Source organism: Oncorhynchus nerka, linkage group LG4, assembly GCF_034236695.1.
Source record: "Oncorhynchus nerka isolate Pitt River linkage group LG4, Oner_Uvic_2.0, whole genome shotgun sequence".
Taxonomy (NCBI): domain Eukaryota; kingdom Metazoa; phylum Chordata; class Actinopteri; order Salmoniformes; family Salmonidae; genus Oncorhynchus; species Oncorhynchus nerka.
The window spans coordinates 77,881,137-77,902,431 of record NC_088399.1 but is presented as its reverse complement, the minus strand read 5'-3'; the positions used below and the strand labels follow the sequence as shown (position 1 = coordinate 77,902,431).

General features: G+C 44.2%; 1 protein-coding gene across 1 annotated transcript in view; it reads left to right on the top strand.

Annotated features, from left to right (window-relative positions):
* The window catches only part of atxn1a (ataxin 1a), a 235,723-nt gene extending 214,518 nt beyond the window's left edge, over positions 1–21,205 (top strand). Inside the window, 3 exon segments of the mRNA XM_065017909.1 lie at positions 5,808–7,135; positions 7,138–8,184; positions 9,343–21,205. Of these exon segments, the coding sequence (XP_064873981.1) occupies positions 6,323–7,135; positions 7,138–8,184; positions 9,343–9,948 (2,466 nt within the window). The 5' untranslated portion in view covers positions 5,808–6,322 and the 3' untranslated portion in view covers positions 9,949–21,205.
* The last annotated feature ends 90 nt before the right edge of the window (positions 21,206–21,295 follow it).

The window sequence follows — 21,295 nt, the reverse complement described above, 5'->3', positions numbered from 1 at the left end:
CACACACGCGTCACACACACGCGTCACACACACGCGTCACACACACGCGTCACACACGCGTCACACACGCGTCACACACACGCGTCACACACACGCGTCACACACACGCGTCACACACACGCGTCACACACACGCGTCACACACACGCGTCACACACACGCGTCACACACACGCGTCACACACACGCGTCACACACACGCGTCACACACACGCGTCACACACACGCGTCACACACACGCGTCTCACCTAGGATGGGCATTGGCGTGCCATTTAACCCCAATAATCTCTTCTCTAGTTATAATGTGTGAAGGAGTTGTGTGGTTAGTATTCTCTTCCAGTGTGGTTAGTATAATTTTCCAGTGTGGTCAGTATTCTCTTCCAGTGTCGCTAGTATTCTCCTCCAGTGTGGTTAGTATTCTCTTCCAGTGTGGTTATTATCCTCTTCTAGCATGGTTAGTATTCTCTTCCAGTGTGGTCAGTATTCTCTTCCAGTGTCGCTAGTATTCTCCTCCAGTGTGGTTAGTATTCTCTTCCAGTGTGGTTATTATCCTCTTCTAGCATGGTTAGTATTCTCTTCCAGTGTGGTCAGTATTCTCTTCCAGTGTCTCTAGTATTCTCTTCCAGTGTGGTCAGTATTCTCTTCCAGTGTGGTCAGTATTCTCTTCCAGTGTCGCTAGTATTCTCCTCCAGTGTGGTTAGTATTCTCTTCCAGTGTGGTTAGTATTCTCTTCCAGTGTGGTTAGTATTCTCTTCCAGTGTGGTTATTATCCTCTTCTAGCATGGTTAGTATTCTCTTCCAGTGTGGTCAGTATTCTCTTCCAGTGTCGCTAGTATTCTCCTCCAGTGTGGTTAGTATTCTCTTCCAGTGTGGTTAGTATTCTCTTCCAGTGTGGTTATTATCCTCTTCTAGCGTGGTTAGTATTCTCTTCCAGTGTGGTTAGTATTCTCTTCCAGTGTGGTCAGTATTCTCTTCCAGTGTGGTTATTATCCTCTTCTAGCATGGTTAGTATTCTCTTCCAGTGTGGTCAGTATTCTCTTCCAGTGTGGTTATTATCCTCTTCTAGCATGGTTAGTATTCTCTTCCAGTGTGGTCAGTATTCTCTTCCAGTGTGGTAATTATCTTCCAGTGTTGTTAGTATTATCTTCCAATTTTGTTGATTTTCTCTTCCATTCCAGTGTGGTCAGTGTTCTCTTACAGTGTCATTAATATTCTCTTCCAGTGTGGTTAGTATTCTCTTCCAGTGTGGTTAGTATTCTCTTCTGGTGTGTACAGTATTGTCTTCCGGTGAGGTTAGTATTCTCTTCCAGTGTGGTTAGTATTATCTTCCAGTGTGGTCAGTATTCTCTTCCAGTGTGGTTATTGGGGTTAGTATTCTCTTCCAGTGTGGTTAGTATTCTCTTCCAGTGTGGTCAGTATTCTCTTCCAGTGTGGTTATTGGGGTTAGTATTCTCTTCCAGTGTGGTTAGTATTCTCTTCCAGTGTGGTTAGTATTCTCTTCCAGTGTGGTCAGTATTCTCTTCCAGTGTGGTCAGTATTCTCTTCCAGTGTGGTTAGTATTCTCTTCCAGTGTGGTCAGTATTCTCTTCCAGTGTGGTTATTGGGGTTAGTATTCTCTTCCAGTGTGGTTAGTATTCTCTTCCAGTGTGGTCAGTATTCTCTTCCAGTGTGGTCAGTATTCTCTTCCAGTGTGGTTAGTATTCTCTTCCAGTGTGGTCAGTATTCTCTTCCAGTGTGGTCAGTATTCTCTTCCAGTGTGGTTAGTATTCTCTTCCAGTGTGGTTAGTATTCTCTTCCAGTGTGGTTAGTATTCTCTTCCAGTGTGGTTAGTATTCTCTTCCAGTGTGGTTATTGGGGTCAGTATTCTCTTCCAGTGTGGTTGAACATCTTGGGCATGTTCTGTTATAATCTCCACCCGGCACAGCCAGAAGAGGACTGGCCACCCCACATAGCCTGATTCCTCTCTAGGTTTCTTCCAAGGTTCTGGCCTTTCTAGGGAGTTTTTCCTAGCCACCGTGCTTCTACACCTGCATTGCTTGCTGTTTGGGGTTTTAGGCTGGGTTTCTGTACAGCACTTTGAGATATCAGCTGATGTACGAAGGGCTATATAAATAAATTTGATTTGATTTTAAATTTGATTTAGTATTCTCTTCCTGTGTGGTTAGTATTCTCTTCCAGTGTGGTTATTGGGGTTAGTATTCTCTTCCAGTGTGGTTAGTATTCTCTTCCAGTGTGGTTATTGGGGTTAGTATTCTCTTCCAGTGTGGTCAGTATTCTCTTCCAGTGTGGTTATTGGGGTTAGTATTTTCTTCCAGTGTTGTTAGTATTCTCTTCCAGTGTGGTTAGTATTCTCTTCCAGTGTGGTTAGTATTCTCTTCCAGTGTGGTTAGTATTCTCTTCCAGTGGGGTTAGTATTCTCTTCCAGTGTGGTTAGTATTCTCTTCCAGTGTGGTCAGTATTCTCTTCCAGTGTGGTTAGTATTCTCTTCCAGTGTGGTTAGTATTCTCTTCCAGTGTGGTTAGTATTCTCTTCCAGTGTGGTCAGTGTTCTCTTCCGGTGTGGTTAGTATTCTCTTCCAGTGTGGTTATTGGGGTTAGTATTCTCTTCCAGTGTGGTTATTGGGGTTAGTATTCTCTTCCAGTGTGGTTATTGGGGTTAGTATTCTCTTCCAGTGTGGTTAGTATTCTCTTCCAGTGTGGTTATTGGGGTTAGTATTCTCTTCCAGTGTGGTCAGTATTCTCTTCCGGTGTGGTTAGTATTCTCTTCCAGTGTGGTTATTGGGGTTAGTATTCTCTTCCAGTGTGGTTAGTATTCTCTTCCAGTGTGGTTAGTATTCTCTTCCAGTGTGGTTAGTATTCTCTTCCAGTGGGGTTAGTATTCTCTTCCAGTGTGGTTAGTATTCTCTTCCAGTGTGGTTAGTATTCTCTTCCAGTGTGGTTATTGGGGTTAGTATTCTCTTCCTGTGTGGTTAGTATGCTCTTCCAGTGTGGTTAGTATTCTCTTCCAGTGTGGTTAGTATTCTCTTCCAGTGTGGTTAGTATTATCTTCCAGTGTGGTCAGTATTCTCTTCCAGTGTGGTTATTGGGGTTAGTATTCTCTTCCAGTGTGGTTAGTATTCTCTTCCAGTGTGGTCAGTATTCTCTTCCAGTGTGGTCAGTATTCTCTTCCAGTGTGGTTAGTATTCTCTTCCAGTGTGGTCAGTATTCTCTTCCAGTGTGGTTAGTATTCTCTTCCAGTGTGGTTAGTATTCTCTTCCAGTGTGGTTATTGGGGTCAGTATTCTCTTCCAGTGTGGTTGAACATCTTGGGCATGTTCTGTTATAATCTCCACCCGGCACAGCCAGAAGAGGACTGGCCACCCCACATAGCCTGATTCCTCTCTAGGTTCTGGCCTTTCTAGGGAGTTTTTCCTAGCCACCGTGCTTCTACACCTGCATTGCTTGCTGTTTGGGGTTTTAGGCTGGGTTTCTGTACAGCACTTTGAGATATCAGCTGATGTACGAAGGGCTATATAAATAAATTTGATTTGATTTTAAATTTGATTTAGTATTCTCTTCCTGTGTGGTTAGTATTCTCTTCCAGTGTGGTTAGTATTCTCTTCCAGTGTGGTTAGTATTCTCTTCCAGTGGGGTTAGTATTCTCTTCCAGTGTGGTCAGTATTCTCTTCCGGTGTGGATAGTGTTCTCTTCCAGTGTGGTTATTGGGGTTAGTATTCTCTTCCAGTGTGGTTAGTATTCTCTTCCAGTGTGGTTATTGGGGTCAGTATTCTCTTCCAGTGTGGTTAGTATTCTCTTCCAGTGTGGTTATTGGGGTTAGTATTCTCTTCCAGTGTGGTTAGTATTCTTTTCCAGTGTGGTTATTGGGGTTAGTATTCTCTTCCAGTGTGGTCAGTATTCTCTTCCAGTGTGGTTATTGGGGTTAGTATTCTCTTCCAGTGTTGTTAGTATTCTCTTCCAGTGTGGTTAGTATTCTCTTCCAGTGTGGTTAGTATTCTCTTCCAGTGTGGTTAGTATTCTCTTCCAGTGTGGTTAGTATTCTCTTCCAGTGGGGTTAGTATTCTCTTCCAGTGTGGTTAGTATTCTCTTCCAGTGTGGTTAGTATTCTCTTCCAGTGTGGTTATTGGGGTTAGTATTCTCTTCCAGTGTGGTTATTGGGGTTAGTATTCTCTTCCAGTGTGGTTAGTATTCTCTTCCAGTGTGGTTAGTATTCTCTTCCAGTGTGGTTAGTATTCTCTTCCAGTGTGGTTAGTATTCTCTTCCAGTGGGGTTAGTATTCTCTTCCAGTGTGGTTAGTATTCTCTTCCAGTGTGGTTAGTATTCTCTTCCAGTGGGGTTAGTATTCTCTTCCAGTGTGGTTAGTATTCTCTTCCAGTGTGGTTAGTATTCTCTTCCAGTGTGGTTAGTATTCTCTTCCAGTGGGGTTTGTATTCTCTTCCAGTGTGGTTAGTATTCTCTTCCAGTGTGGTCAGTATTCTCTTCCAGTGTGGTTGGTATTCTCTTCCAGTGTGGTTAGTATTCTCTTCCAGTGTGGTTAGTATTCTCTTCCAGTGTGGTCAGTGTTCTCTTCCGGTGTGGTTAGTATTCTCTTCCAGTGTGGTTATTGGGGTTAGTATTCTCTTCCAGTGTGGTTAGTATTCTCTTCCAGTGTGGTTATTGGGGTTAGTATTCTCTTCCAGTGTGGTCAGTATTCTCTTCCGGTGTGGTTAGTATTCTCTTCCAGTGTGGTTATTGGGGTTAGTATTCTCTTCCAGTGTGGTTAGTATTCTCTTCCAGTGTGGTTAGTATTCTCTTGGTTAGTATTCTCTTCCAGTGTGGTTAGTATTCTCTTCCAGTGTGGTTAGTATTCTCTTCCAGTGTGGTTATTGGGGTTAGTATTCTCTTCCTGTGTGGTTAGTATGCTCTTCCATTGTGGTTATTCTTTTTAGAAACTTGTGTTTTCTATCCAAATCTACTAATGATATGCATATCTTATATTCTTGGCATGAGTAACAGAAAGTTGAAATTGGGCACGCTATTTATCCAAAAGTAAAAATGCTGCCCCCTATACCATAAAAAGTTAACAGCTTCTGCCCCCTGTACCTTAAAAAGTTAACAGCTTCTACCCCCAAGCCTGGGGTGGCAGGGTAGCCTAGTGGTTAGAGCATTGGACTACTAACCGCAAGGTTGCAAGTGCAAACCCCTGAGCTGACAAGCTACAAATCTTTCATTCTGCCCTGAACAGGCAGTTAATCCACTGTTCCTAGGCCGTCATTGAAAATAAAAATGTGTTGTCTAGTTAAATAAAGGTAAAATGTTTTAAAAAATAACAATGCTGAACAATTAATCAAATGGCCATCCAGACTATTTACATTGACACCCCCCCCCCCCCACCCCCTTTGTTTCTAAACTGTTGCTTCTCGCTGTTTAGTATCTATGCATAGTCACTTTACCCCTACCTACATGTATAAATGACCTCCACTAACCTGTACCCCTGCACATTGACTCGTTACCAGTACCCCCTGTATATCGTTACTGTTATTTTATTGTTACTTAAAAAAAAATGTAACTTTAGTTTATTTAGTAAATATTTTCTTAACTCTATTTCTTGAACTGCATTGTTGGTTAAGGGCTTGTAGTAAGGTCTATCTATAGCTGTTGTATTCGGCGCATGTGACAAATACAATTTGATTTGATTTGTATGTGCTTGTGTGTGTGTGTTGAGTTTCTAATGTGTGTGTGTGTGTGTGTGTGTGTGTGTGTGTGTGTGTGTGTGTGTGTGTGTGTGTGTGTGTGTGTGTTGGAGAGCCTAATGTGTGTTCTTCATGTCCCCAGGTTCCCGCTGCCATCCAGGAGGCTCGCTCTCAGAGGGAAATGATTCCGCATGAAGTTGACGGACGGCTCTCTTCCTCTCTCCACGGAAACGGCAGGTGTGACTCTCGCTGCTCCCACGACAACAGCAGGTGTGCCCCTCTCTGCTTCTCGCTGAGCCAGAGCCAGGCGTCCGACAGACGCTGAGCTAAAGGACAGGACAGACCCCCTCCGTCCCTCTTTACTCCCTCCACCCTACCCCTTCTAACTTACCCCCTACCCCCTCTAACTTACCCCCTCCAACCTTCCAGTCCTCTGACCCCAGCCACCCACACAACCAGCAGGAGGGCCTATTCTGTCAACGAGGAAAAGCCAAGAGAGAGAGAGTGAGGGAGACAGCCAAAGACAGGAGTGAAATAGAGAGTGAACGAGGGAGAGACCGAGATAGGAACAGAAAGAGAGTTCTAAAGTGATAGTGTGAAAGAGACGAGCCAAGGCTAGTGTATGTAACAGGAAGTTGATAGAGAAAAGATAACAGTATGAAGTCCAACCAGGAGCGCAGCAACGAGTGTCTGCCCCCCAAGAAGAGAGATTTCCCAGCTAGCACTGTGGACGAGAGGCCCCTGGTGATGGCGCCTGCTAGTGAGAGCCAGCGCGGAGAGAACCTGGCATGGCTGGCCAGCGTAGCCAGCGGGCACAACAGTGGGCACGATAGAGACAGTGGCGGAGGTGGCCTCGATGGCAGTAGAGGTGGGCAGCGTATCAGCACTCCCATTGAGTCTGACGGGCCACAGTACAAACCGCTATGCTCCACCATCACAACACACACAGACTTCCTGGTCCCTTCCTCTATCTGTTCCATCTCCTCCTCCTCTTCATCACATCAGTCCAGAGTGGTGACCACATCCCTCCCTGCCATGTACACTTCTGCTTTGTCCCAACCAGGGGGGACGATCCAGTACACCCAGCTGCCCCCCAACGTCCAGTTCATCAGTTCCCCTTACACAGGCCCCTACGCTGGCTACATCTCCTCCCAGCTCCTCTCTCCCCCTCCACCCACCTCCACATCCCAATGCTCCCACCCTGACCCATACCCCAACACCACCATCACCTCCCAGTCCCAGATCTCTGGTTCCTCTCTGAGCGTGGCCCCCCAGACTGCTCCCTCGCCACACGGTGGGACCCACCACCTGCCCCTCCACCTGCACTCCCACCCCCACCACACCCTGGCCCTCAGCGGGGGCTCCCAGGTGCTGGTCCAGTACACAGGCCCCGGCCCTGAGGGGACCCTGATTAAGAGAGAGGAGGGCCGGCCCAGGGAGTTGCACAACGGAGATCAGAGGGGCCGCTATGAAAGAAAGGAAAGCAAAGGAACCCCTCCTCTTCTTCCTCCTCTTCCTCTCAGTACCACCAACTCCACCAGCAGCAGAGCGCGCAGCATCACTATGAGGCCTACACCTCCCATGATGCATCAGGGCAACGGACCTCTCTAATGATAGTGCCCAACAGCCGCGGAGGATCAGACAACCACAGCCCCGACAAACTACGGCCATCCGCCGCCTCGCAGACAGAGAAAGGCAGCCTCCTTCTGGGTAAACCTGTGTCCTGCACCCCCTCCTCCTCCTCCACGTTCACCTTCCCCCCTCCGCTCAGTGTGGAGAGTCTTAAGGCGGCCGTCAGCTCCCTGTCCCCTCACACCCACACAGTCATCCAGACCACACACAGCGCCAGCGAGGCTTCGCCCCGCTCCCTGGGCCAACTCTCCACCAATACCAACTTCTACCAGGCTGGCCCCGGCGGGCAGCCCATCATCGGCTACCTGGCTGGGAGTGCAGGAGGGCAGCGGTACCACACCAGTCTGCCCCAGCACCTGCTCATCCCAGGGTCTCAACCTATCATCATCCCCGTCAGTGGGGCCGGAGTCACCAGCCTGGAGGCTGGCCATGCTGCCCACATAGCCACTACAACCCAATCACAGTCCTTCCCCACCACGCTACCCCACACTTACTTCACCAACACTACCAACCCTAACCCCAACCCTAAAGATGAGCATCTATTTGAGGTCCCGGCGCCCTACCCCCCTCTCTCCCACCCTGCCGGGGTTGGAGGCACTGTGGTCCAGGCCCAGCTACACCTCCCGGTGGTCCCAGCTCCCACGACCCCCTCCTCAGCCCCCTCCTCGGCCCCGTCGCTGCCTCCCTACTTCATCAAGGGCTCTATCATCCAGCTGGCAGACGGGGAGCTGAAGCGCGTGGAGGACCTGAAGACGGAGGACTTCATCCAGAGCGCTGAGATCAGCAGCGAGCTGAAGATAGACTCGTCCACCGTGGAACGCATCGATGGCAGCCACACGTCCAACTTCGCCATCGTACAGTTCTCCGTGGGCGAGCACCGCGCTCAGGTAGGAGAACACGTACTATGTCCAAACAAACACTGAGCATGCTCAACAATAGTAACATTGATAACATTTATAATCACAGGTAAGGGACAGACAGGGTCCTTAATGTCCATGCTTAGAATGACATGAAATGTTACATCAAGAACACTTGGCAATCATAGTATTTACATCACATTTACTCCATAGACTATAATGGTGTTCTATAGTCATTTTCCCTCTTGTTCGCCACCTATGAGGATACTACATGCCTCATAGCCTGGTGGGAAAACTTCTCAGAGTTCTCAGAACACTTCTAAAACCATCTCCTCTCTCTACTGTCTATTACATAGGACACCTATATCTCCATCCATATATCCATGTTACACGCAACAACAAGGCTCCAACGACATAAGACTTTTCCCACACACCTTCTCAGTGTGTGAAGATGATGATGAATCATGACATGTGTAGGAGGTTCAAAGGAGTTTAAAGATGAAGGACTAGAATGTGAGCTACTCAGCTGGCTGTATATATGAGATTTTTTCAAATCTCTCTCTCTCAATTCAATTCAAGGGGCTTTATTGGCATGGGAAACATGTGTTAACATTGCCAAAGCAAGTGAGGTAGATAATATACAAAAGTGAAATAAACAATCAAAATTAACAGTAAACATTACACACATAGAAGTTTCAAAACAATAAAGACATTACAAATGTCATATTATATATATATATACAGTGTCTCTCCACCTCTCTCTCTCTCTCTCTCTCTCTCTCTCTCTCTCTCTCTCTCTCTCTCTCTCTCTATCTTTTTGTTCTTTATTTTATTCTTTCTTTCTCTCTCTCAATTTCTTTTTCCCTCTGTCTCTCTCTCTCAGGGGGTCTGTTAAAATCTCATCCTTTTCATGTCTGTTCTCCGGTTCAGCCAACCCCTCAAACCAGCTTCTGTCTATCTCCCCCCATTCTCTGTCTCTGAAACATGGACAGCCTCAGAGCATTACTGTATCAAAGACTTCCATTCTTATCTCTTTTCTCTTTTCTCGTCTTCTGTGCTTTTCAGATTTTTTCTTTTGAGGTAGTTTCTTCTCTGAGTTCATGTATATGATGTCTGATGTTTAACTTGTTTTTCTACTGTCTGTTCTCTCTCTCAATCTCTCATTCTCTCGTCTCCTCAATCCTCCAGGTGAGTGTGGAGGTGCTGGTGGAGTATCCCTTCTTCGTATTCGGCCAGGGCTGGTCATCGTGCTGCCCAGACCGGACCACTCAGCTGTTAGAACTACCCTGCACCAAGCTCTCAGTGGGGGACGTCTGCATCTCCCTCACCCTGAAGAACCTGAGGAACGGCTCCCTGAAGAAGACGCAGCAGACCCAGAACCAGGCTACTGAGATCACTACCAGCTGCAATATGGGCTCCATCCACGGCCCCCTCAAATCCTCCAGGTCAGCCAGGCACGGGGAGCAGGAGAACGGGGTGGGCCAGAGAGGCTCCAGGAGTGGATATGGGAGAGTGGTGGTTGGAGTAGGTGGAGGTGTTCAGATCGCCTCAGAGAATGGGGAACTGAGGTTCGGCGCCGGGGGAGAGGCCAACTCGAAAGGAGGCCAGCCTGGAGATTCAGAATCTAGTGGTGGTGCCGCCAAGCCGGTGAGCCGCAAGAGGAGATGGTCGGCCCCCGAGGGCCGTAAGGTGGAGAGGAGCGAGAAGGAGCCCCCGTTGACTCTGCCCAAACCTTCCTTTATCACTCAGGAGGTAAAGATCAGCATCGAAGGCAGGTCAAATATAGGCAAGTAGTGAAGGCAGGAGATTTAAACAAGACTGTTAATTCAAATATGGGATTGGATGGTGATTCAAAAAAGAAAAAGAAAGAAAGAAAGCCCACATGAAATGTTCATTTTAGATTGTTTTCTTGTTTTTATTTTCTACCCGGATTTCTGTACTGTAGGCAAAATTTTACGCAGTACTTACATGTTATCACCTTACATTAAGTTAAGTTGGTAATAACATTGTAATAGATGCGTTCGGTATTAGGTAAACAAGCAACCGATGCAATTGTTTAGTTTTTTTTTCCCACAAATCTCTGGGCGAGGGTTTTTGTGAAGTTTTGTAGATGTTTTATTGGTGGTTTTGTGGCACACAAGAGCACTGCGTGATACCTCTCTGGTCATGTGACGGCTGCAGGTGGACAAATACATAAAATGAATAAAACATGTAGTTAGCTTTCCAATCGCGGCTAGGGGCATGACTAAACGGGTGTAATGTAGACCCGTGAGTGATGTCACTTCCTTTGTGATGTCACTTCCTGATACAGGCACTACTGACGAGAGTGTTCAGGGGGTCTGGACTTAATCACTCTCGACGCCACCCAGTTGCCATGGTGGCAGACTGAGTTGATATGATGTCATTTATCCCAAGTGACTCAAGACGTCTTTAGATAAGATAGTTCAAAAAGCGTCTGTAACCATTTTAAACCCTCATGACAACACATCTAATCAAAAACAAGGGGTCACCGGAAGCCTCGACACTCATCCATCTAGATCACTTAGCTAGGTGATGTCATCCTGCAGGCCAGTCCAGTCAGGTGATGTCATCCAGCAGGCCAGTCCAGCCAGGTGAGGTCATCGAGCGGCGCCAGTGTGCCTCTAGAAAGAGGGAACTCTTCCTTCCTTTGTTATGTTTTGCTGACACTGATCTCTTTATGTTATTATTTTTGTTTTTGAAACATTTTTATTTTAACTTTTTAATTGAGTTTTGCTTGTCAATTTTGACCTTTCATCCTATCTTGCCCAGTGAGTTGATAATGATATATTTGATGATTGTCTAGAACTTTGAGATCAGGGGTCACATGTATGTACTTATAGTTTGAACCAAGGTGGTAAAGTTAAATGTCTATGTTATTCCTTTATACCCTAACGATGCATACATTTGCAGTCACACTGGGTTGAAATGAACTATGAAAATAGGAAGATGATTATACCCCATCCTTTTACTTGGTGCAACCTTTTGATTTGTATTCTTATGGAGAGAGAGGCAGAAAGAAAGTGGCACCCTATTTCAACATAGTGCACGACTTTTGACCAAGGCCATATCTCTATGAGCCCGGATCAAAAATAGTGCACTATGTAAGGAATAGGTTGCCATTTGGGACTCTGTCAGAAAGTCAGTGTTGAGTCTTTAGAGAGGAGAGGGACAGGATGTTGTGTTGAAACACTTTCATTTGCACACCTGTCACACTCACCAACTGATGATATCACAACTATTATTATTATTATTATTATTATTGATCTCTTCATTAACACAGTACTGTATGTTTTTGTTATTTTGACTTAAGGAAGAAGTAGAACTCTGTGGCAGCAGCACTTTTGAACGATGAAGGGGGTCATGTTGATGTCTTGGTGTCTTGGGGTCACACTACCTTTGAAAGGGATGAATGTGACATGTGATGGAGTGAGTGCCAGTTAGGGGAGGGAGGGAAAGAGAGAAGAGGAATATGGAAGAAGGTATAATATCAGAGAGTGCTTTTTGTTGAGGCACTTTACTCAAATCAAAACATGCTTTTCAAAATATGCGTGCGGTCAAAAAATGTACCTTTTGACACATAACTGCCTTGTCAAGGATATCAAAAGTCAATGAAATCCAAAAGAAGAATGGGTAAAGAATGGGAGTAATTGTGGGAATGTCCAGGTATGTTGTGGACGAGATTGAGAGACAGTTATAGACGTTCTGGCCACAGAATTTGTGAAGGGCGTCATATACATAATGTATGTATGCAAGTGTGCATGAATGCAGGTATGTGTTAGTGCACACACACTCACAAGAGCACACACACTCACACGGACACACACACGGAGTACAGTACCCACACAGACAGGCACTTTCCTAAAGGAGAGGATTGTATGTATTTCATACTTGTTGATATACGTTTAGTATGTATACAAATACTTTTGTGGCATAGATATTTCCCCTTGATGATGTAGAGAAGCCAAGATATTTGAGTAGCAGACGAAGATGATAGTTAGTCTCAGTGCTCTGTGCAGTGTGTGTTTGTTGGCGTGTGTGTGTGTACGTGTGTTTGTATATGTGTATAGAAATATCATATAACTTAATATGATATATCCAATGTAAAATGTCCAGTGTTTCTGTTTTTGGAGTTCTACTTAAGAGAATCTTGCAATTTGCACATCTGGAGAGGTAGTCAGTTGGGTGACATTACTTTTTGACTGTGTTCAAAATATACTTTTCTCTATACAGTGCACTGGCCAAAAGTAGTGCACTATATAGGGAATAGGATGCCATTTCAGACAGAACTATGTTTTCAGCTAGGTTGCACATACACACCGAACTGAAACCCCATTTTACTGAATTGTAGCAGTTATTTAACAAGTGTGATCCATGCTGATTGTCTCCAATGCTCTCTGCTCTGCTCCTCATTGGACCACACCTGTGGCATGTCCAAGTCCCGCCCACTTGTTGCGTGTTTGGTTGAGAGACATTGTGGAGCCGGGGGCGGGGCCACCAGCAGGTACACCTGTTGAGCTCTCTGATTGGCCGCGTTTTTCAGGTGTGTTTAGGTGGTAGAAGATGTGGCAGAGAACTAGAAGTATGTAGAAGTTGCTTCTAACTACTGCTCTAGGTTCAAATGTTTAGTTCATCCTGCTAATGGTTAGTGTTAGGAGTGGGTGCAGGCCAGAGGAGGCTGGTGGGATGAGCTATAGGAGGACAGATTCATTGTAATTGCTGGAATATTGGAACGGAGTCAAACATGTGGTTTCCATGTTTGATACTGTTCCATATATTTCATTCCATCCATTCAAATGAGCCCGTCCTCCTATATCTCCTCCCACCAGCCTCCTTTGGTGTAGGCTAATCTGATCCTAGATCTGTGGTTAAGAACAACTCCTACGTGGACTGTGGTGAAATAGGAGGATGGATGCGGGTGATCGGCGTAGTGATGGACGGATGGATGTGTGACTTGGATGGATGGATGAAGACAGATGGGTGATCGGCGTAGTGATGGACGGATGGATGTGTGACTTGGATGGATGGATGAAGACAGATGGGTGATCGGCGTAGTGATGGACGGATGGATGGATGAAGACAGATGGGTGATGGTGAGTGAGTAGACACCACGTATAGGTTGGAAAATGCTTTATTTTTTATAATAAAACAGGGTTTCTCAGATCAACACCACGGCAGTGCATCTTCATTTGTTCTTTTATAACATTGTTTTATTATGTCTTCTAAAGGTAGTTTTTGAATATGTGCATGTATGTGTGTGTATGTATGTGTGTGATGTGTGTATTTTTGTGAGAATCTTTTTGTCTTTTTGTAAGGGCAGGATGGGTATATTAATGACTGTTCTTCTAGAGCTTCACCAAACTGGGTAAAATAGCAGGTATTTTAACCATTAGATACAGATGCCGTATCTTAATTTGATCATCTTGTTGTTGCAGGAGTACCCTGCACAGCAAGAAATTCAAACTTGTAGTGTATTTAAGTTTTTTTTTTTTAAATGCTTCTTACGTTTGTAATTTCCACTTTCAAATTTCAGACTTGATTTTCCCTGATGAAAAATGTATCAACCCCTACAAAACAATCTATTAATTATAATCTACATAAAAATTATAATTTGCTGCAGGATTATTTTCCTGCTCTGTGAAACTGGCTCAAATTAAGATACGGAATCTGTATATGGTTTTGCATTCATACACATTGAACCAAAATGAGACCCTGGTTGAGTTAAGTATTGTTCTGACTGACTTACCCCTCCTAAACTCTCATTATGGGAAAATACAGCAAAACAATGACACACACACCACTCAAACCCTTTCAGGTAATGTTTTCTAGTGCAAATGCATAGCATCATGGCAGTTGTGTGTGGGCTGCTTTCCAATAGCAATAGTCAGACAACAAGCATACATTATAACCCATTAGAGTGCTCCTCCTCTCATACCTCCCTTTTATGGCCAGCCACAGATGGGGGGGTGAAGCTGTGTCTCTAGAGAGCGCACTAGTTAAAAGCGTTTCCTCTCATCTCTCTCTGGCTGGCTAGCTATAACATGTCAATCGTTCCTTCTAGAAGCTCTCTGCAATAAAAACATTCTCCCTCAATGTTAGAACCAAAATAAAGAGCTGCTTACACACACACACACACACACACACACACACACACACACACACACACACACACACACACACACACACACACACACACACACACACACACACACACACACACACACATACAGGCTCACATACCCCCTTTAACATACCAGCCTAGTCATTTCAGCAACTTTCAATTCCTATTAAGTTGTTGCAGTTGCACGGCCTGCCATTCAAAAAATTCAGGGAGATTTTCACATATGCAGTGACAGACTGTCCAGTAAGGACTAAAGTACCCATGATGCTACACCCACTAGTGACCTCTAACCTCTGACTACTAGTTCAGGTATCCATGGCCAGCCAGCCTCTGTCATACCCTCTCTAGAACCTCAGCAGTTAGTTAGTTTACCCTCAGCAACCGCTAGCTACCTTCTATCAATGGCCTGGCCTTACATGTGCAACTGCCTTTTTCTTCCCCCTAGCACAGTTTCCTTCTGCTCTCTAGTTCCCACACACACACTCACTTTTTATTTTCTGTTAGAGACATATTAAGTAACAGTGTTCACGCTCCAGTGGGGATACTTGCATGTTGAGATGAGTGTTAAGTGAACCCAGAGATTCACCACAGTTTGTTTTTCTTGTTTTAGGAGTAAACAAAATAAACACACACACACACATACAGGAAGCCACGTTCACCCTGCAATGTCTGATTAGGTCAGCTTTACAATCAAAGCAGTGTGTCAGGTTAGTTGTAGAGGTGAGAGGCGTAGTGGGCAGGACAGGTAGATGTTAGAGGCCAGAACTAAAAGTAAGGGGAATGCAGTCAGGAGATTTAGCCTAATGTATAATACAATGTAGTGGCTTGTTATAAGGTTGTATTCAAGTTGTACTAAAATTGTGTGAGGTTTAAATAAAGTAGTATTTAGATGGAGGGGACAGCAGAGCTTGTGGCAATTACACATTGTTATTTACATTTTATTTTGTGTTTTTTTATTTCTAGTTCAGGTAGTCCCAGTTCTTATCTATCAGGATAATGATTCCCGTTGCCCTTGGAATCATACTGTATGTGCAATAGTTGTCTTTGTTTATACTTTTTCTCTCCCATTGTTGTGCCAAGTGTATGTAGCATATTGTCCCTGTCTGATGTTTGTTAGCCATGTACTGTACCCCTGTACAGGCTAATGTACTGTACCCCTTTACTGTGCCCCTAAAATGTCTTCAATTTCATTTGCCTCACACTAGACAGATTTCTTTAACTCAGGAAGGTTTAGTGCAGAGTGGGTGGATAAGAATGGAGAGTGAGTGAGCGTATTACCTGTGTGTTGGTGTGTCAAGCTGGCAGCATACGCACGCCTACCGGTATGTAGAAGTATGTCTTTGACCTCAGTAAACGGAATGCTTTGTCAGTCAACGCTCCAGCTAGAAGTTCATTTTACAGTCTGACTGTCAAGAGTCTGGAGACACTAAACGATTATCCATTCTGCAGTCCAGGAAAGTTGTCAGTCAGAGAGAGTGATGTAAGATAGAGATAAAGACAAATAAATCATGAGTGATATCGAAAGACAGAGACATGCGCCAGGCTAGGGAGAAGTGTACTGTGCTTGTCATTGGAGAGCCATTCTTGGTATGTTTGTGTTGTTGTGAGGGAGAGGTGAAGGACAGGTGACATGGCAGTACCATGATGTCAGTGGAAGAGATATGTATGTAGTGTTGACATAGAAAGTCTCCCTGCCCTGGGAGCTGTTGGCTTTCAGGTGGATTTACAATGTTTATCAGCCTCTGGTGAAGTAAGGGGACATTCCTGTTCCCGTAGAAAGACTTGTGTGCTCTGTGTTAGTACTCCTGGCCTCTGTCCGGTTTCTACTGTGTGTTGTTCATCTGCATCATGTCAACGGCTGTGTGAGCGTGTGGAGAGACATGTTTGCCTAAGGCTAGTTGCATACAGGTATGTGGAAATATGTGTGGACACGTTTTTGTTTAAACTTGAGATAGGTTGTCCCCACCAGCCTTTCATAATGATGTTGTTTATTTTCTGTGTGTGTGTGTGTGTGTGTGTGTGCCTGCGTGTGCGTGTGTGTGGTGTTCTCCTATGGACTTTGAGATCACTAGCCCTAACCCTCAATAAGGTCCAGAGAGAAAAGACAGTTGACAGAGTTATTATAACCTAATATATTAGTGGGGACCACTTTTGTAAAACCAACCAATAAAGATGCACATTTAAAGTAGCCGACTAACGGCGTAGACTTGATACTGTTTCAGCACTTTCTAAACCCAGAGAAAGGTCTAGTGTCTAAACCCTCATCTCAGACCAAGGCCTTTCCAGAGGTATAACATTCATTATATATATATATATATATATATAGAGAGAGAGAGAGAGAGAGAGAGAGAGAGAGAGAGAGAGAGAGAGAGAGAGAGAGAGAGAGAGAGAGAGAGAGAGAGAGAGAGAGAGAGAGAGAGAGAGAGACACACACAATGGGGAGACTGTTTGGATTCAGTTTTTTGCACATGGCCGTGTTGTAAACAGTAGTGTTTCCTCTATTGGCTCCATCCCGCCTAGCGTCCGGCACGTTCTTGGGTCCAACGAGCTAAGACGCTAAGCGGGTTTCCTGGTTCCACATTATAACCAGGAAGTACCTTTTCTCATGGACGCACCCTCTTTTTTTGTGTTCAGTTTGGTCCTATTGTATAAAAGACTTTTGCTTTCTTTATTTACCTACCTTTTCGGAATAGGACCTTTTCCTTGTCTTATAGTCTCCTTTGTAGCACTCGACTCTGTCAGGAGACGTGATTGGACGTCTGTTTGGGGAATGTTTCATGTGACTTTGTGACAAGCCTCCTCATTGGAGGAGCACACACAGCGACCTTGTTGTCTTTTTAAAAAATTGCTTATTTACTTCTTGCACAAATGACAAATATAATGAATGTTGGTGTGAGCTTCAGCATTTTGAAAAGAAAAGGCATGTGTTGTTGTTTTTATTGTTTATTGACATGTTGTTGTTTTATTTTTGTTTATTTTTTGGCAAAAAAAAGAGAATGGTTTTGGCACCTTTTTGTGTTTAAACTGAACAGAATTCAATCAGGATTCCTTTGTTGAAACTTGACTGTTGTTTGACGTCTTGTCAATAAATGTCCGTACCGCTGGAAAACCAACTCAGGCATAGAAAACTTCAACACGCCCATTAACCAGAATGGTTAAGTCGCCATCGTCGTGCCCCCCCCCCCCCCCCCCCGATTTAATGTTGGTGGGCTGTTCGATATGGGTTATTACTATAATTAGTTATTATATTTATATAATAAATATATAAATATAATTTATTATATGGATTATTATGATTAGGATTCTTATTGTACTGTTATATGCTGGAGATGGCTATGTGCTCTTAGTGTGGACGTTTAGTGAGGAGGCACTGGTTGTCCTGGTCCTGCAGTGAAGGGCCATCATTCAGCACATCTATCTTTATCCCACTCTATCTATAACGACCAGCTGACAGACACTCACTCACTCAGAGATGCGGCCTGTTCTGTGCTCTCTGACTTCTCACCTTTGACCCCTACACACTCTGAAGTCCAGAAAAGGGTCTTCTGTCAGCTGGGGTCCAGTAAATGTTGTCTACTGGTCAGAACGCACAGCCTTGTGGCTAAAGACATGTCTGGGAGTTGGACTCTCTCCGTCGACCTTTGGTTTGGCTGCTGGTCAACCTGGACATATGTGTAGACGTAAGCGGAGAGTGGCATCCGCATTGCAGGCTGCAAGTCACACAGAGAGCTGAGACACAACACAAGGACTGGCAAGGTAGGCAAAGACAAACTTGGACATGATGAGAGACGGAGCCAATCAGAACCAACCAACAACCAACTCATGTTATATAGATGATGTACTCCATCACCACCAACCCGTGTCTGTCACAGACCTCTATAGCAATCCAAACTGTCAGTGTATGTATTTGAGATCTGTAAGAACACACCTCTTAAGAAAATAAGACTTGAAATATCTTAAAGAAATGGGCAAATAAATGTCCTAGGATTTTTTTTTATGCTGCCAATGAATGCTCTACAAGATATTGTACTTCTGTAATATAATATTTCACACAAAAAGACAAAGCCCCTACGTTCCCACTCCTCAACCTAACTGACAATGTTTGATAAAAGGGGCTAAAATAAAAACAGAGGTGAGTTTGTATCGGTGAGTTCTGTAATGGTAGAAACAGGAGCTCCCCCTAGTGTCTGCCCAGTGACATGACACCACACTACTCCCTACTACTCCCCGGTTGGCCAGTGTCATCTTTCAACTGGTGTTGAGGGGGAGAGAAAACAATGGGTGTTCATTACAACTTGTTACGCACGCATTTCCAACCTCCTGGTTCTTTTAACTGGTGTTGAGGGGGAGAGAAAACAATGGGTGTTCATTACAACTTGTTACGCACGCATTTCCAACCTCCTGGTTCTTTTTGCTGTTGTTGTTTTTCACGTGTATTTTCCCCCAGTTAATTTTGTTGATCGAATCAAAACAGGTAAACAGGTTGTATTGTACGAGGATACGGGAAGAAGGCCGGCAGATGGCGACATTGAGTCATTTTCATCTTACTGTACAAACGCGTTGTATGCAGCCGACAATACATTAATATCCCTTGTGGACTGGTTCGTACCTAAAACAAGAATGGGGAAATATGTGGACCATTTTACACCACTAGAGTGACTAAACACTAGTCCCGGATGTTGTGTATGCCCCCCCCCCCCAACATCACGCAGCACGTTATCGCATCGCATTAGTGGTTTTGACTAGCAGAAGTGACTTTTCGTAGCAGGTTAGGAGAATTAACGTGGCAGGTTAGGATAATTAAGTTAAGGTTAGGAAAAGGGTTAGGGTTAGCTAAAATGGAAAAATTGGCCCTGACTCGACTCAAACACATCTAGCTACAACCAGGTCTGCCCTGAGAACAGTCTTGGTTTCCACTAATGCGATGCACCCTGTTTTGATAGTTTCAACTTGATTGGCTGAACACGACACAACATCCGGGATTAGCATTTAGCCACTCAAGCATTGTGGTTGAAAATGGTATGCATATTTACCCCCTTTTTCCCACCATTAAATCAAGTTAAAGAGGATACCGAAGCCTCTGCAGCCTGAATGGAGAGTGTTTCAGGTACGAACCGGTCAACGAGGGATACTAATGTATTTCCGGCTGTATACAATGCGTTTGGACGGTAAGATGAAAATGACTCAATGTCTCCATCTGCTGGCCTTTGGGTTAGGAAGAAGACACAGAGGTCATTCCAATGGAAGGAGTGGTCTAATGTATGTTAAGACATTGCAGTAGTAGCTAGGCTTTGTTCCCATGTCAATACTAGCATACCACTAAGGATACATGCCCAATACTTTGCTTCATTCTAAATCGTGTGCTAGTGGGGATGTTGGACAGAGCTCTAGTCCCAGGGCCTAGTATACAGGTGCTCTAGTCCCAGGGCCTAGTATACAGGTGCTCTAGTCCCAGGGCCTAGTATACAGATGCTCTAGTTCCAGGGCCTAGTATACAGGTGCTCTAGTCCCAGGGCCTAGTATACAGGTGCTCTAGTCCCAGGGCCTAGTATACAGGTGCTCTAGTCCCAGGGCCTAGTATACAGGTGCTCTAGTCCCAGGGCCTAGTATACAGATGCTCTAGTTCCAGGGCCTAGTATACAGGTGCTCTAGTCCCAGGGCCTAGTATACAGGTGCTCTAGTCCCAGGGCCTAGTATACAGGTGTTGAGGATGTTGTCATAATGAGATTACGTCCTCCATTGAGGAGGACGTGGAGGATGTTTTTTATTTGTTTCTCACTTGATACTGGGCAGAAAAAGGCATAGATGAAGAAACTCTAGATTGGCCACAGTGTGATAATAATGGTTGGACCTACAGTACCAGTCAAAAGTTTGGACACACCTACTCATTGAAGGGTTTTTCTTTATGTTTACTATTTTCTATGCCAAGAGTGTGCAAAGCTGTCATCAAGGCAAAGGGTGGCTACTTTGAAGAATCTCAGATGTAAAATATAGCACTTTTTTGGTTACTACATGATTCCGTGTGTTATTTCATAGTTTTGATGTCTTAACTATTATTCTACAATGTAGAAACTAGTATAAAGAAAGAAAAACCCTTGAATGAGTAGGTGTGTCCAAACTTTTCACTGGTACTGTATATGTGAACTGTATGTTCATATTGCATATAGGAAGAGTCAGACAGGATGACTAGGGGTTTGAGTTCTCCCTGACCATGTGACTTTGAAAAGGAAAAACTCTGGTCAGATCACATATTCAGGAGAAACTCAGGGCCCCAATGATAATGTTTAAATCAAGGTATTTTTTAGAGAGTATTGTAAATTGTATGTGAAATATTGCAGGAGCCATGTTAGAAAGTGTCAATGTGAAAGTATGTTGAGCCAAATCTAGGTATTGTATGTCCATGATGTGGACACGGAGGATTCTGGCCTGTATCAAGTGGAGGTCTTTGGAGAGGGGGAAATGGTTTGTACCTTACTCAATAAAATATGAAACCACACGAAGTGCGTACAGGCTTTAGACAGTTAGGAACTGGTATCGGGGAAAAGAGAAAAACTTTCTTCTTTTGTTTTGTTACCATATGCGTGCATACTCTGTAATTTGTGTAAAATATTGTATTTGCACTAGCTTTTTATATAAAAAAAAAAACGAATTTAAAAAAGGTTACAATTGAAATTCTATTTTCTAATTGTGGTGTGTCTATTTGTAGGATACACTCAAGTCTCAAGTTTCTTGGATTTTATGGTTATTTTCTTTGATGGTGCTTGCAGGTTTTCTAGTTAGAATTAATTTCATTATTATTACGAATAATAAAACATTTGTGAACAAATTTGTTAAAAAATAAAATGTCTGTATACCAGTTCCAGTGTATTGTTTCAGTATACACAAACTAATAAAATAACAGTGCCAATGCAAGTTCGAGCCTTTTGATTACAATTAGCATTTAGCGTGTTTGCTAACCAAAACTAATTCTGTGGCACTCGTTTCCAGATGCATTCTTCAGTA